Here is a 17748-nt window from a genome sequence, read left to right on the forward strand (position 1 = left end):
AAAATAAGAGGGTGCCCATCAATTGAGGAATAGCCAAATCAATTACAGTATATGCATATATTGGAATATTATTGTACTGTTGTTATACAGTTCAGTCACTTCAGTTCTGACTCTGAGTAAACCCAGGTGGAGTTTTCTTGATAAAGATACTAGAGTAATTTACCATTTCCTTCTCCAGCTCATTTTACAGATAAGAAAACTGAGGCAAACAGGGTTAAGTGACTTGCCTAGGGTCAAACAGCTAGTAAGTTATCTGAGGTCAAATATGAATGCAGGTCTTCCTGATTCCAGGCCCACTGCTCTATCCACTCAGCCCCTTTAGCTGCCTCCTAAGAAACAATGAATAGGACAGTTTCAGAGAAACCTAAGAAAACTTGTATAATTTGGGGCAGAGTAAAGTGAGCAGAGTCAGAAGAATATTTTACACAATGGGACTGTAAAGACAAACTTCAAAAATTGAAGAACTCTGATCAATGTAATGATCAACAAAAGGTTCAATTCCAGAGATCCACTGATGAAGCATGCTACCCCACCTCATGACAGAGAAACAATTAACTAAGAGTTTAGACTGAGATATATGTTGATGGACATGGCCAATGTGGGAATCTGTTTTGATTGACCATGTATATTTGTTACAAGGGTGGGAGTTAATTGGAAAAAGAATAAATAGAATTATTATGGTCTTAGAGCATTGCCCGGGATACTAAAATGTAAGGTGACTTACCCATGGTCTAATAAGTATAAGATAAAAGCAGAAGAACTTGAATCTAGGCCATCCTGACTCTAAGAACAGCCCACTATCTACTACAGTACCATGTCTTTCAGCATTTGATTTACTAAAAGATGTGAACAGTCAGCAAATATTAAGGACAGAGTACTAGTAATAGAGTCAGGCAGACCTGAGTTTAAATCATTTCTTCTAACACCTGGTTTACCACAGAAGTCAATTAATCTCTCTACACCTTAGCTTCCATCTCTATATGATGGGAATAATACTAGCCTCCACCTCATAAGGTGGTTGTATCAACTAAGATAATTTATGTAAAGCACTTTGCAACCTTAAAGCACTATGTAAGTAGAAGCTATTATTACTAAAGTTACATACCAGAGTCCTAAATCAAGAATAACTAATCCTCTTTTTTTCAGTCTTCCAAAATTTTACATTTCATGCCATTTAAATACATAAAGCATCATGAAGTCCTAGCACTAGAAGGTTCACCTAGACAAGAGGTTCTCAAACTTTTTGGTCTCAGTACCCCTTTACATTACACTCTTTTTTTTAAAAGCAATTGGGGTTAAGTAACTTGCTCAAGGTTACACAGCCAGGTGTTTCTGGGTGGGTGCTAAGTGTCTGAGCCTGGATTTGATCCCAGGTCATCCCAACTCTGGGGCCGGTGCTCTCACTCTCTGTGCTACCTGGCTGCCCATACATTACACTCTTAAAATTACTTAGGACCCTCTAAAGAGCTTTTGTTTGGGGAGATTATATCTACCAATACTGATTGTTGTGAAAATTAAAATTCCTTAGTATTATTACGAAAAAAAATAGTTTTGACCTCACAGATCCCCTGAAAAGTTCTCAGGGACTCTCAAGAGTTCACTGACCACTTGAAGACCATTTATCTAGTCCAAGGTTTCTTAACCTTTTTTTTTTGTATCCTCCAGCAGTCTGGTGAAGCCTAAAGACTCTCAGAATAATGTTTTTAAATACATAGGAAACCAAAGGTTACTAAAAATAACGATGTGATTTTTTTTTTTCTCATTCAAGTTTATAGACTCCTTGAAATCTATTCACAGACATCTTCAGGGTACATAAGAGTCAATTTAAGAACTCCTGATCTAGTCCATCTAATAGAATAATGTCCTACATTCCTACAAAATGGTTATCCACCTTCTGTTTTAGTACCCCCAGTGACAGGAAACTCGTGATCTCCTGAGGAAGTCTACTCTATTCAAGCATTAAGGCCACATAATCTAACCTCCTGTCTCACTTGGTGCAGCCTCCCTATCTGCCCAACTTTGTGTGCATAACTAACAATATGATCTCCCCAATCATTCACCTGACCTAGCACCTAATGTGAGTTTCTTTATGTTCTAGCTTTCTGACCCTTCCTTCATAAGCCTACTTGTGTAATATATTTGTATATGCTCCCTGAGGAAAATTCTAGCACAAATTCCAGCACTATCTTTGGCCCCTACCAATTCCTACATAAAACCCAGCTTGCAATGGAGCTCAAGCATTCATTTTCAGGTAATCCAGCAGATGGCACAAGAGGACAGATGCTGAACTACATAAGGGTTGCCTTACCTTTCACATAGGCTATCTTCTTCATGATGGTTTCCTGAGCTTGGTGCAGAGTCACCATCACAATGCCTCCAACTTTGCCATAACCCCAGACCACAGCTCCAGCTGGTTCTTTCTGCAACACCATATGATCACCAATGTAGGAAGCAAAACGAAAATTAACACCTAGGAGGCAGAATAGTTCCATTAGATATATTACAACCTGAATAAGAAGATAAACAACACAGAATCTTTATATAAAAGATATATATATGGCAATATATATTGAACGGTAATATATATTTATTTGCCACTTGAATAGCAATATTATATTTAATCCCACAATTTCATACTTATTCCTCCTAACAAGTAAATAGCTTAACCGGAATATGTGTCAACATTATACATCAAGCGCAGATGCGCGATGTTGAATTCTCAAAGAGCCCATTGCCACCCAGGCATCCTCCTACCCATTCCATATAGCTTATATCTTGCTTACCCCCTTCCTCTCTATGCTTCAGTTCTGAAAGGTTGTTTCTCTTTTTCCTACCACTAACAGTCCCCTGTTACATACTTACAAATGGGAATTTCTAAGTGAATCACTGCCTTCTCCTAATCTCTTCTACATTATTGAAGATTTCTGACACCCCCAGCGACTGAGTCTAAATTGGAAGCTCCTAGATGTCAGAAGCCAATGTTTTATTCACTGTTTTAACCCTTCACAGCACCAAGCAAAATTTCTGAGCTTTATAAATATCTACTGAATTAACAAACTAAAGAAGTATGCATTTGTACTATTTGTTCCTTTCTTCTGGTTTTTCTCTTTTCTACGTTTGCTCTTCCTTCTACCAATGCTGAGTTTCCTCAAACGATTCACTGACTTCCTGACATGCTCGGAGTCCTGAAGTGATTACTCCTAAGCACTGACAGATGTCTTCCAGAGAGACTACCTTGAAGTATATAGATGCTCCTATTATCATAATGGTAAATATCGAGAGATTATGGCAAAGATGAAAGTCAGAGAGAAACCTGAGAAAACTTATGTAATTTGAAGCAGACACAAATCCATAGTATAAATTCACCTATTTCAAAAACTTAAATTAGCAAAAGGAGAAAAAGGAGCGCAGTTGAAAAAGTAGATTCTGTCCTAGAGATTCACTAACAAGACTGAACAAAAACTCACTTTAACAAGACAGTTCCTAATTTTTAATACTGAGCCTATATTGGAGTGTTTTATTAATAACAAGCTTATTATTTAAATTATCTCAGTAATATATCCATCAAAATGTAGCTAAAAATAGTACATTTTTAAGTCACATTCTAATCATTAAGTGAGAATTAAGATATTGATATTTTGTGATCTAAAGATAAATGATAGACAGGAGGAGATCAGAATTAATGGGAATTTTCCTTTCCAGAAACTACAAATAATCTTGCAGGGTTCCTTAGATGATACACTATTAGGGCATCACAGTCAAAGGATTCACCCACATATTCTCAGTGGACAGCTACTCTGAGCAAGAGCCCAGCCATTAAGACCTCTCCTATTTATAATGAACCAACCTAATCTTACAGGGCTGCTAGGCTAGGGATAGTTAGCAAAATGCACCAAGAACAGAATACAACATCCCAGTGATTGCATAACCATATAGGCAGTTTGCCAAAAGTAAGGCATATGTGTGGGAGGGCCTTGTCTTGGGTAGGTGCTTCATACTGAACAGAAATGATAACCAGGAGCAGAGGAGTTAGGTGGGGAGAAAAGGAGTGAATTTGGGGGAGAAGAAATACAAAAGAACCCTTGCTGTATATAAGCCCAAAGAAGGACTTCAGCAAAGAAACGGGAGCAAATTGTAACACAGAGGCAGAGAAGAGCTTTCCAACTCAATCCATCATCAACAAACTTTTTTTTTATTTAAATTTATTTATTTACTTTTAGTTTACAACATTCAGTTCCATAATCCCTTGAATTTCTAATTTTCTCTCCCTCCCTCTCCTCCCCCAACCAACAAACTTTTTTGAGCACAATCATGTACAACTCTGCAACAGATCTGAGAATCATAAAATTCATAAAGCAAGGAAGGACTTTAAAGATTATCTATCTTGCATTTGACAAATGAGAAAATTGAGGCCCAGAGAAGTCACGTGACTTGCCTGAGGTCACAAACCCCATAGGTCATGGTAAAAAAAGAAGCCTAGGTTATAAGACTTTTTCCAGTTCACTGCTCTTTTCAAGGGCACCACACTCTTTAAATCCTGAGATAAATAAAGGCGACAACATTCCTTGTCCTCAAGGAGCTCAGATTCTAAAACTAACAATGACAAAGGCACATGGTTGAACATTACCATAGTTATGTCCTTTTTCTTTTAAACTTCTTTCCTAGCCTTTCTTCCTTTGTATCCCACAGTGCCTTGCACATTTTTTCCAGACTTTTGAATTGCATTGTGTGAAGAATTCCAAGTTAGGAAACTCTATCAATGCACATCCACAGCTGTTCAGCACCTTAGAATCCAGAGTTATCTGATGCACTAAAAAGTTAGTTGACTTGCCCAGGGTTCTGTTAGGAGTTCTCCTCGTTAGGGTTAGAACCAGTTAGGGTTCTCCCAACTGGTATGTGTCAGAGGAAGAACTTGAACCCAGGATGCCCTAACCAACATCAAAGAAGGCCTTCTATCCATTACTACATTGCCTCTTACCTTGCAACATAATAGGGCTCTCAATTATAACGTCTATGCATATGAATCACAGATCTATACATCCAGCCCCAGTATCTCTCCAGAGTCTGCATCCTGTACATAGTCTTATTAGACATTTTTTATTGGGTGCCTTCAGGACACCTCACACTCAACACATCCAAAATAAAACTTATTAGCTTCCCCTCCCAACCCTATTCCTCTATCAAACTTTCCCTGCTTTCTGTTGAAAGTACCACCATAACATATATAACCTGGGAGCTATCTTTGATTCCTCACTGTTTCTCATCCCACACATACAGTCAGCTGCCAAATCTTGACATTTCAACCTCTCCATCTCTGGAGAATCCATCTCCCCTTCTCTCTACTCACATAGCCACCACTCTAGTTCAGACATTTATCACCTTTTTGCCTATGCTATGGTAATGACCTTCTAATTAATTGGTCTCTCTCTGCCCTACTCCAATCCATCCTCTACACATCTACCAAAACCATTTTCCTAAAATGCATATCTGACCATGTCTCTCTCCTATTCAATCAACTCCAGTGATTCCCTATTGCATTCCCCATGTTTAACTTTTAAAGCCCTTCAAAACCTGGCCCCAACCTCTTTCTAAATTATATATTACTTCCCTTCTCAGCCAAGCTAGCTTCTTTGCTCTTTGTAATAATCGGTTAACCTAGAGAGCTAATATCATCCTTGACACACTTATCTCAAATGAGGTTAAGAGATATCAGGTACTTTTTTTGCATCCACAGTTGGTGGCAGGTTTGTCCCTGTTAAGCCAGGATCACCTAATCCCCCCAAAGGGGATCTTCACACAGTATTCATTCTCCTATGTCCCCATCCTAGTACCAGCTGTTTCCCATATGTAGGAAGTACTTTCTACTCTCCTCTGCATCTGAGAATCCCTCACTTCCTTTAAGACACAGCTCAAGAACCACTTTCTATACAGTTTATCTTGAGCCCCACAACTTAGTGTCCTACCTAACTGCCTTGTCTTTATCTACTCTGTTATATATTTATTCTATCTATACTTATATTACATGTTGTCTTCCCTGAGAGAATGTAAGCTCCCTGAGAGTATGGAGTGTTTATATTTGTATCCCCAGCAAGTGTTGAAGCACGTGACACCTAGTAGGTACCTAACAAATGTTTGTTGATTGATGCTTGTTTGATTACCTAGGATCTGGGCATCAATATGAAGACATTCTTACAATAGGGCATTTTTATATTGCTGCCAAATGCATATACTAAAAAAAGCCCTCCCCAACATTTACATTATTATCAACTTTTACAAGTTTTTTCCTTCTTTTCTTACGGGGTTGGCAGTGGAAAGACGTGCTAAGTGTCTTCAACTGAGCTGAAGAAGAAGGGGAAGAGAAATGGGAGAAGATAAGAGAAGGTAACATGTAATGAGAGTAACAACTGAGAGAAAAATGAAGAAAGAGGCCAAGAGGCCTGAGTTTGCTGAGATGAGAAAAAGGGTAGGGGCAGAGTCATTATTATAATCAATCCCTTTTTCCATGATCTTTAGTCCTAGATGCCTCTGCACTGTTCCCAAAGCAGAAAGGTTGAGTGGTCCATGGATGTGACTCAGTACCCATCCTACTCATAAAGAGGAGATTTAAACCGCAAGATATGACCAGGAGCCAAGCATAGAGTGATTCGTCGCTCCTTTCAAGCTCCCCAATTATCCAGGCTATCTACCACTTGCCCTGGTGTATATCTGTATATGGGCCAAAAGTCACGTGTGTGCCTGAATGTTCTGAGCTTGGGATAGACAGGCTCGTATTTATTAGCCAGTAAACCCTTCATCTCCCCTAGAGGCCTTGCACAGGCAAAATCACTCCAGATGGACGGCGGCGCGAAGTTTTACTCCGTCACTACCAACCCTGTCGGGGTCCACTACTATCCAAAAAAGAAAAAACTCAAGTGGAAATGTTGCGATCACCAGCCCCTCCTCCCGGGCCCCAGCAGCAGCCCAGGCTCGTCCTCACAGGCCCCTTCAGGCCTAGGCTGTGGAAGGGCCTCCAGAGCCTTTCTGGTCCCGGGGCAAGGCCGGACCTAAAGAGCAGCCTCCAGGAGCCCACAGCGGGCTGAGGAGCAAGGCCAGGCCCCGGCCCGGCCCCCACCTCACCTGCTCCGCCGCCCCCGCAGGCCCCCAGGAGCAACGACAACAATAGCAGCGCCCGCAAGGCCAAGGTCACCGTCATAGTTCCCAGGCACCCAGGATATGGTCCTCTGGGTTTGGGGCGGGGACAGTGTGAGGCTCGGGGCGGAGACAGTGAGGTTGGTTGGGGCGGGGCTTAGATGAGGGCGGGGCCCAGCCCCACCCCAGCCTCTTTTCTCTTCAGTACATGAAGCGGCTGGTGGCTCCTCCAGTAGGACGAATCTAAGCTTTTTGCTCTCTGTTCGGCCGCCGTAGACAGGGAATCTGTAGAGAAAACGGTTACCCGGCAACGAGAAGAAACAACCGGAACCATCGGCACCAGCAGCCGGAGAAAGGAGAGGTAAGGACGGTAAGCCGTCTACTCCGTCTCCGCGACTGTTGGCCACCTTTTTCACATTCCCCCTTTTCTCTTTCGGCAAACTCCCCGGAATCTTCAAGGAAACTGCTCCTCACACCCTAGCGTCCAGAGGGACCTGCTCCCCGAGAATCTGAGATCCCCCCCAGTAGCGTCTCCCTGCCCCTGGGAAAGCCTGCCCCAGAGAGGGTCGTCGCCAGCTGGGACCCTAGGTCCAGGGGACGTCCCTCTCTCTCCTCTATCCCCCAACTCTATCTTCCCAGTCTGGCACAAGATCTCCCCGAGACCAACTCTCCCAAAAGTGATCCAAACTTCCCTCTTCCCTCTGCCACACCCCCTTCCCTTTGGGCTCTGTTTACACCCTACTTTCCCATTCCCCGAGGCTGCAGCCCTTCCAAGCCGGACCCTCCCTCCCATCAAGTCCCCCTTTCTCCTTTCCAACCCACCGTAAGTGGTCTCACCACCGCCTAGGACTCACCCTGGAGATTCACCTTCTCTTAAAGCTGATGTAAACTTTTGCTGCAAGATAGAAGGAGAACTGGCCAAGACAAAGCCAACAAACATAAGAACTCCAAAACCTCTGAGATTTAAGGACTTTGTTTTACCCCCAGGAATGGCAGCTTAGCACATCTAGAGAGTGACATGACCCCCCTGTGCAGAAATAGATGAGGTAAAGATTGAATTTGAGGCTCTTTCATCACTTGGGCCTTGATATGATGGAGGGCCTCTAATTTTGTACTAGTTCTTGAGCAAAATTTTCCTGAAGGTTTTTATTTGCAGGAAAGACCATCTCTACATCTTCCCTGAAGAGAGGCACTCTGTAATCATAATATTTAATTAACCTAACTACTGTTTTACCTTAATACAAACATCTCTGAGAAGTAAGGAGGTATCTGGTATGATTTTACCCATGTAGACCCAAATAAGTTAAAATACAGAGTTTAAAAAGGATTTACATCAAATAACCCACATATTTGTTGTAGAAATAAAGGGTATGGCCCACTAAATGGGTCTTCCTTTGCAGAGTTCTCTTACTATCCAAGGAAAGCCTACAACTCTTTGAAGGTATAGATGAGCCTGAGATTGTACTCAAGAAAAGTTGAAGTAGAGAAGAATTTGTATATCAGAAATCATATACTTCAGGATTTTAATTGTGCAAATGAAGTCCAGAAATGAAGGTTAAAGTCAGTACTCTTTAATAATCTCTGTGTACAATAGGCAGTTCCTTCCAAAGAGATGTCGATTCCATTCTCCAATACGCACTACCGAATTCCACAAGGATTTGGGAATCTTCTCGAAGGGCTGACACGGGAGATTCTGAGGGAGCAGCCGGACAATATTCCAGCTTTTGCAGCAGCATATTTTGAAAACCTACTAGAAAAAAGAGAGAGTAAGCTTAAAATGGGCCTTTTTAAAATGGTTTTTTTTTTAAGGTGAAGGATAATTATTTGATTTTCAGTGAAATTTATTTAAAGAAACCTATAGATAAGTTTTTTTTGGTAGGTAACATTCAAATGTAAGTTTTTGGTATTTGATACGGTAGTCAAAAATATATGCCTTTTAGGCAGATGCCCTTCCAATAGAAGAAATTTATTTCTTACATGGGTTTCATTATATTCCATTTTACTAATTCTCACCTGTTTCCTTTTATCCTTCATAATTGGCTTTTAAAGGGCTTATTTAGCAAGACAGAATCTCCAGCACATTCAATCTGCTTCTCAGTTTTCAAACAGTTTGTAACTAAATCATTGGCTATCTGTCCTATTATTAAAAATCTCCATGAAAAACATTCCTTGAACTCCCTAACATATCTAAATATTTCTCACTTAAAAGTAGAGTGTTCTGTAAGAGAGAATCCTACACAGTTTAAATTAAATAGCACATAATTGTGCTTTCCCAGGGTTATTTTGAACAGTCCCACATCAGAAATGATTACTTTGCTTTGAAAAGGAAACTGCCCAGCTCTGTAATTGCAGCTATTTTGTTGTTCCATTACCCATTGTGCCCTCCCCCAATCCACCAATTCCCTCACATTCTCAAGATCTTATTCCTGCCCAGACGCAGGGATTTGCTTTTCAGCCAGTGACTAGTTGAGAAAAAAGGCAAGCAAACATATTTCAGAATTCTCCAAGTCATAAGCCATTTAAGTTAATAGAATCATGCACCCAAAACTGCAAGTAACCAAAACAGGCAGGTAGGTGGCAAAGTGGATAGAGAGCTAGGCCTGAAGTCAGGAAGAGGCATCTTCCTGAATTCAGATGTGGTCTCAGACACTTAATAGCTGTGTGACTTTGGGCAAGTTCCTTAAGTAACTGTTTGCTTCAGTTCCTCATCCATAAAATAAGCTGGAGAGGGAAATGGCAAACCACTCCAGCATCTTTGCTGAGAAAACCCCAAATGGGGTCACAAAGAGTTGGGTGTAACTGAAAACAACAAACACCACCACCACCTAAGATTGATTGGTAGGAGGTAAAAGTTATATTGAAGCCTAATCCCAACTGAAGCAAGATCTCTTTTTAAGCTACACCAATTAAGTGATATTCATCCAACAATGGGGTAAGGTAACTGGAAAAATCCACATGTTTCATATGGGTCTTGTTTGTTTTAAAGAGAAAGGTAGAATACCTTCTCTGAGACTGGTATAATTCAAGTAGCATCCTTCCCACACTGAACATAGTTCAAATTTTTGCCCTTTCCCAGAATTGTTAGGAGCTTCTGCCCAACCCATTTTTTTCTGTACATCACCAATCATTTCAATATCTAATTATTATGACTAGGTCATGGCCTAACAGAGATTTAACTACCTTTAAACACTGAAAAATTCTCTAGAGAAAAAAAAATGAGAAATCCTAGACTTTGGGCTAAAATGTGAAGTATTATGAGCAGTAACTTAATTATATTAATACAACATTAATTTTGTAAGTTAAAGCAATGCAAAAACTTTATTCATTTTGTAATTTTAGAACTCATTAACCTTCCACTATACAAATATTGAGTCACTATTTCCAGATCACAGTAATTAAAGCAATCCCAGATTAATGGTCTCTAGGTACTGGTCTTCCAACTAATACTACTTAAATACTTCCAGCTTCTACTGATGGAGATCAAAGCCCCTCTAGATCTTAAGAGACTATTTCATGAGTTGCTATGACTGAAAAGAAATCATCACCTGGTGATCAACATATTGTGGTTATATACCTCTTTGAATTTAGTTAAACTAGAGCCTTATGCTTTACTGACATGGAATTTCCGAACCAAATGTCACCTCCTCACCGTGCTATCATCAGAGTAGGGCTTAAGTGGACTAATAAAAGCCTATGTCCACCAAATATAAATTGTCTAGCACATGGAAAGTGCTTGAAAAAAGTTACCATTTTTTAAAAATGGAGTAAAAAGATAGGTCCTTTCCAGATAAAAGAGAACAACCTCCCAAATAATAAAATAAAGAGAACCAACTGATCAAAAATGACTGATCTAACAGATTTAACTGATTCCAAATCTGAACTACTTTCTTTTTTATGCCCCTTCTCTTTCTTTTCTCTCTTTCATTTCTTTCTGTATGCAACTTTCTCCTTGCCCATGTTACATCGGGGGAAAAAATGCTCCTAATCTCTCTGAAAAGAGTAATTTTTAGGGCTGTTATGTGTTGTGAAGTTGTATATACTTGTGTCCATTTATTTGCATATCTTTTGGATCACCCTGTGATTTCATTGGTGTAAAGAGTATCCTATGAGGAAATTCCCTCTACTAGTGTAGACAACACTTAGAGAATTCCCTGGCAGAATAGAGAATTATTGAGAGAGTAGGTGATTTACCTAGTCAGTCATATAGCCGGTATGTGTAAGAGACAGGACTTGAATCCAGCTCTTATTGGCTATGAAGCCAGCTGTTCAGCCACTATGTCAACACTGCCTCCCATGGATACTTCCAATGTAATAATAGTAACTTTTACATCATCACTTGCAACATAAATTACTCAAAGGTTTATAGGACTGTATTTTATCTGTCATATAGAAGTTCATGAAAACTTAATAGAAATTTAATGATGATATTAAACATCAAGATCCCCAAAGAGCCATCTTAGGGATTTTTCCCTCGAAATAAAAGTTTTAGCTGAAGCAATATAGAAGGCTACATCTCTCTTCTTCCTCTTCAGGCATTAGCCCAATTATCAGCTTCTGTGTATTGAGCTTTCTTTTTCATTTTTTTCCTTATCTCATTTTATCTCCTACACCATCTTTCTCCCACTATGTAAAATTATTATCTCCCCACTGTGACAATATTAGGTGACCCGGTAAGGTAGCCATGTGTGGTGATAGTAGCCCACCTGTAGTACTTAGACTTGTATTCGAATTCTGCTTCAGATACAGAGTAGCTGTGTGACTCTGGAAGAGTGACCTTAATCCCCCTCCACTTCATTTTGCTTATCTATAAATTGGAGTTAATAATAGTACCTGTCTCAGATCAAAAGAGAAAACACAAAAAGTGCTTTGTAAACCTTAAAGCAGTATATAAATGCTAACTATTAATGTTACTATAAACAGATACCACCTCTTGCATTAGGCACTATGCCAATGTGTTTTTGGCTAGCAGTAAGATAACTGTAGTTTGTCAAAAGAGTTTGCTTTTGCTGTGTCCTGAGTTTATCTTGATAAACACACAATAATTCTTGATTTCTTTTTCAGAAACCAATTTTGATCCAGCAGAATGGGGGGCTAAGGTAGATGACCGCTTCTACAACAACCATGCTTTCAAGGTACAACCTGGTGATACTGAACCTAAGGTCAGTGGCTCTCTCAAGAATTACAAAATGCATCACAGATATCTCATCAAATGAGATTATTTTTTTCTGGCCACAAATCTTACTCTGAAAGATCAGAGACTTATACACTGTTACTTGGCTTGTACTAAATATAGACTTAGACCTACAAAGTATGTTCATGGAACTTCAACAAGTAATAGTTCACATGAAATAATGCTACTAAGGCATTATTTTTTCCCCCTTCTAGTGATGGATTTACCTTGCTCCTTCCATATTTATTTCTTTCTTTCTCTTTTCTCAAAGACCAAACCTTAAACCCATTTCACTCTGGAACTCATAGATTGAACTACAATAGGTCCCTGCCCAAGCACCACTTAATGGCTTTATTTTGGGCCTTCCTGGCTCTGAGTGAACGTCAGTAGTAACTGTTTCTCTTTTGACCAGCAACCTTGAGTGTTTTTTTTTGAATGGGCATTACCTTACTCAAAGTGAGAACTTGAAAAAGTCTTAGCCTAAAAGGTCCCGTCTCCCATAGCATCCTGGGCCATCTCCAGTCATCCTGATGAATAATATCTGGCCACTGAACACAGTGGAGGAGGAGAAAGTGAGGCTGGTGACCTTGCACAGCCCTCCCTCACTCAAATAAAAGTCAACTGCAAGTCATATCATCATTTCCCAGATGTCATGGTCCTCTTCAAAAATGAAGGACAAACACAATTTTGCATATACCTATCCCTTGTAAGAACATAACTGACTCTGTGATTTTAAACAAGTCACTTAACCTCCTTTGAACCACGAGTTCCCTCACTTGTAAGATGGAAGGTTTAGATGCTTTTCAGAGTCCCTTCCAACTTTAGAATTCTCTGAATCTGAGACCACAGATAATACCACCAGTCGGTATTAGAGATTCAGAGCCTGAGATAATGGAATAAAATTTTTCTCTATTTGAAACTAATTAAGCCATACAATTATTGGACATACTACTATGATATCATTAGTATAGTAATCTATCTGAGATAACTGTTCCATGCACCACTATCCACAGTGCACCTGAAAAATATTAGAACACAAAGAGAGAAACTAAGCTCAGCATTTTGAAAGCTTTCCCAATGGGCTTGGGAAAATATATGCAAAAATTCAAAAGGAATGGTGATGATTATTTTAAATAGTTTTCAAGTAGTTTGAGGATCTCTACTTCCTTATATGAATACAAAACCTTTTTATAATTGGCCAATGGGTCATTAAGTGTCTGTTGAATGGGCTTCAAAATTATAATGACTTAATATTTCTGTTATTATTAAGAAAGCTTCAAGTACCAAATGAGATAATACTTGTAAAGGCTCAATACAATATGCCTGTCACATAGTAGGCACTTAATAAATACTCATTCTCTCCCTCCATCCCTCCTTTCAAGTATCTTAACTGTCAAAAGTAGAAGAAGCCCCAAAGGTTACGTAGACCAACCCATACCTGAATAATCCCTTTAACCACCTGCCTAATAAGTGATCCTCAGCCTTTTCTTGAAGACTAATAGTGAAGGGGCACCCCATCACCCCATGAGGGGCACGTTACACTTTTGAATAGTTTTATTTGTTAAAAGGTTCTTTCTCCTGTCAAGCTTCAGTGTGTTTCTCTGCAATTCCTTGCCATTGCTCATAGTGTCTTCTGTTGCCAGGGAGAAACACTCTAATCGCTTTTTCACATGATAGCCTTTAAAATATTTGAAGACAGTTATCATGCCTCTTGCCCCAACCAGGTTTTCCCTTTCTCAGGCTAAATATCTTCATTTCTTTCAACTGGTTAGCATATAGAATTATCTAAAGGCCCAGGACCTTTTCTGTTTGCCCTATTTTGGATACTTCTAATACAATAACATTTATTAAGTGTCTACTATGTAGCAGGATACCATTAATAAAAACAGAGCCCCTGCTTTCAAGAAGTTTACATTCTGATGAGGGAGACAATACATGAAAGATATCAGGAAGAGGGAAGACACACCAGGGGATACCAAGCACAAGGGCATCTTATTCCGTGGAGTTGAAACCAGGCAGCTCAACAGATGCAAAGGAGAATGAGTTGAGTCTACTTTCTAGCCTCCTCTATAAAGGAAGGCATTGGGAGGAATTTGGTCCTCTGCCCTCCAACCAAAGTAGAGAGAAGGCTGAGGGAGATGGTGTCAATGAGTTTTAAGTACAGTGGTGAGTTTAGAAGTGCTAAGCTTTTCTTGGGAAGGGGTATCTTGTTCTGTGGAGTTGAAACCAGGCAGGGCAGCTCTATTTTGGATACTTGCTAACTTATAATTATCCTTTCTAAAATATGGTATCCATAAATGAATACAGTACACCAGATGTGGTATTAGGAGAGAGAGCACTCATCTAGTCCTGGATACTATACTTTTCTTAATACAACCTAAGCCTGTATTATGTTTTTTGACTGCCATATCACACTGTTGACCAATATTAAGCTTGCAATCCATTAAAATCTATTAAAATTTTCAAGAGAACTGCTGTCTAACTCATATCTCCCCTCTTTTATACTTCTGAAATTAATTTTTAACTCATATTTTTATATTTATTCATATGATATTCAGCCCAATGTTCTAACCTGTCACAATCTTTTAGATGCTATCATCTATTGTGTTAATCATCTGTCCTATCTTTGTAATGTATGCAAATAAAAATAGTAAACATCATTGTATCAATAAAGGACAGATACCTAAGATGCCCAACTAGGGACAAGTTTACATTAAACCATTGAGGATTATTCTTTGGATTCAGCCCCATTCAGTCAGTCCTGAATGCAACCTTATCATCTCCTAGCACATATCTCTCCTTACTTTTTACAAATATAACAGGAGAAATTCTGTCAAATGCCTTGTTAAAATCTAGGCCACTTTTATCTACAGAATTCTTCTGATCAACTAACCTAGTAACCCTGACAAAAGATGTGAGATTTGTCTGGCATGATATGTTTTGATGAACCTATTCTTGCCCTTTGTAGTCAGCACTTCCTTTTCTAAATATTTACCAATCATTCCTTTAAATCATGCATTATCTAATTTTACCAGGAATATTACAATCAATACTACTGGCTTATAATTTGCACACTATATTCTCATCCCTTTAAAAAAAATCTGAGCATTTGCCCTTCTCCAGAACAGAAACCCTTCTGTTCTCCACAATCTTTCTTTTTAAAAAAAATCAATTTTATTTCATTTTTAGTTTCCAAATTCTCTCCCTCCCCCACTCCCTAATGCTTTGATAAGACATGAAACACAAAACCAATTTACAAATATAGAGTCGCATAAAATAGATTTCTGTATTAGCCATGTTCCCGGGGGGGGGGGGCAGGAAGGAGTAAAGTGTCATTCTGAACTCTGAATCCATCAAATCTCTATCTAGAGACAGAGTGCATTTTTCATTATAAGTACTTTAGAATTGTGCTGGGTCACTACATTGATCAGAGTTAACTAAGTCTTTCATAATTGATTTCTTTACAATATTGCTATTTCTATATAAATTGTTCTCCTGCTTCTTCTCACTTCACTTTCTATTAGATCATGTAAGTCTCCCTGGGTTTTTCTGAAACTATCCCCTTCATCATTTCTTACAGCACAGTAGTATTCCATCACATCATATATACCATAACTTGTTCAATCATTCCCCAATTGATAGGCATCTTCTCCATTTCTAACTCTGTGCCATCTCTATAGTCTTTCAAAGGTTACTAAGAATGGTTCAGCAATCACATTTGCCAATTCTTTCAATGCCTGAAGATTTGGTTCATCTAGGCCAAGTGACTTAAACTCATTAAGGCATTAAGGGCAGCTCTTACTATTTCCCCACATATATTTTTTTCAAGCTATTTCTCTCCTATCTAGGAAGATATTGTCCTTACAAAGAAAACAGAAGTGTATATGTGCGTGTGTCCATATGTATGAAGTTATCATTATCTTTTCCCATCTTCTTTTCCCTAATATCTATAACATATACTATTGTCATTATCCTATCCCATTCTCTATATAAAGATGTATCTCTATCTTTAGCTTTCTTCATCAGCATCAACTCAGAATGAGTGTTAGCATTTTTATACTATTCTCACATGATTGTGTCACACTTCTGTATATTCATCTTCTGTTACATACTATTGCCTCCATCTTTGATACATTTCTTTTTAAAGTTTAAGTTGGTTGGTGAGTTTCCTTTTGTAGCCACATCAGTTTCTATTCTATGAACACCTTCACCTGTTTTTCTTTATTGGAATTGTTTCTCTTAGTATCCTTAGAATTTTTTTTAGAAATTCTCTTGGAATTTTATTTTATTATTTATTATATATATATATATTATATAATATATACTATTATATTATATTTAATTTAATTTAGAACTTCTTTATGGAATTATAACTTTTTTCTGAACCCTTTGAAATCTGCTCTCCCCAAAGACATGCTACACATTAAATTATGTCCAGCTTTTCTCTCCTTCTCCATCATATACTCTATCATAGAGCGTTCACTTAGCCCATAATTCTCATCATTTCCACACCATTAGTTGATTCTTTCTTGTTACTAAGAATCAGATGCAGAATGGAAAATCCCCTTCAGTGCTTCCTGTACCCATTTGAAGGATGATTATTAAGGTAAATTTAAAAATGTTAAGCTTCTCTACTTTTGGTAAAGAGAGAGCTCAGGAAAATATCTGCATAATCGAAATACCCATAAGTAATAATAGGATCATGGATGTAGATCTGAAAAAGACCTGATAGTACACTGAGTACTTATCTCCATGTCAGGCTTTTAATATGTTTTCTGAACTTCATATATATTTCCTCTTTCTGTCCAAGTGATCTGTAGTATACCTTGAAAACAATATTGCTTCTTTCTTTCTTTGTCCAAGTGGATTCCACCATGCTTTCCTCTATTCTTGGATATCCCCATTTGAGTAGATCTTAATATACAATATCACTCCACCTTTTACATATCATGTTTCTTTTGAATAAGGTATACCCTTCCAGAGCCACATTCTTATTAATCTCATCCCACCACATCTCAATAAAGCATATGAAATTATATTTGCCTCAATCCACCGGGCTTTCTAGTACACAGATGTTGAGGCATCTGAACCATGGGTTTTATTACTCCTTTCTTGTATCTTATGAATATCTGGGTATCTCTACTACTATTCTTGACACATTGTAACTACTTTCTAAGTCCCTAGCTTGATGGATATATTTTTGCTGTTTTCTACTTTCCCCTTCCTTCTCACCTTTAAGATCGTTATGATTAGATTTGCTAGATTTCAGACAAGAGCCATAATTAAGAATTTTTAACCTGGGGCAAAAACATTTCATGGAAGAGCAACAATACCAGAAAAAGGTCAAGTCAACCACAGATACAGAACTAGAGAGGAGAGTTATTTTCCCCTTCTCCCACATCCTCTGCAGGCTCATGAGACTAAGCCCATGCCTACCATCTCCCAGATGC

The 17748-nt window shown here is 38.7% G+C and overlaps 2 protein-coding genes across 6 annotated transcripts in view; one reads left to right on the top strand and one right to left on the bottom strand.

The window, feature by feature from the left end:
* Nucleotides 1-7268, bottom strand: part of SIAE (sialic acid acetylesterase) — a 50156-nt gene extending 42888 nt beyond the window's left edge. The window contains exons 1-2 of the mRNA XM_069080544.1: nt 7117-7268; nt 2309-2470 (exon numbers count right to left, since the gene is read on the bottom strand). Of these exons, the coding sequence (XP_068936645.1) occupies nt 2309-2470; nt 7117-7192 (238 nt within the window). The 5' untranslated portion in view covers nt 7193-7268. The remainder of the gene's footprint in view (nt 1-2308; nt 2471-7116) is intronic.
* Nucleotides 1-17748, top strand: part of SPA17 (sperm autoantigenic protein 17) — a 131185-nt gene that overhangs the window by 99555 nt on the left and 13882 nt on the right. For 2 of the 5 annotated variants that reach the window (XM_069080554.1, XM_069080558.1), the window contains exons 2-4: nt 7307-7489; nt 8723-8894; nt 12190-12287. In XM_069080554.1, the coding sequence (XP_068936655.1) occupies nt 8741-8894; nt 12190-12287 (252 nt within the window). In that variant the 5' untranslated portion in view covers nt 7307-7489; nt 8723-8740. Of the gene's footprint in view, nt 1-7306; nt 7499-8722; nt 8895-12189; nt 12288-17748 lie in introns of all 5 variants that reach the window. The other 3 variants (XM_069080557.1, XM_069080555.1, XM_069080556.1) reach the window with 3 other exon arrangements.

This window comes from Petaurus breviceps, unplaced genomic scaffold (assembly GCF_028583685.1).
Source record: "Petaurus breviceps papuanus isolate PSGF00001 unplaced genomic scaffold, PetGlider_PUasm1.0 91133, whole genome shotgun sequence".
Taxonomy (NCBI): Eukaryota; Metazoa; Chordata; class Mammalia; order Diprotodontia; family Petauridae; genus Petaurus; species Petaurus breviceps.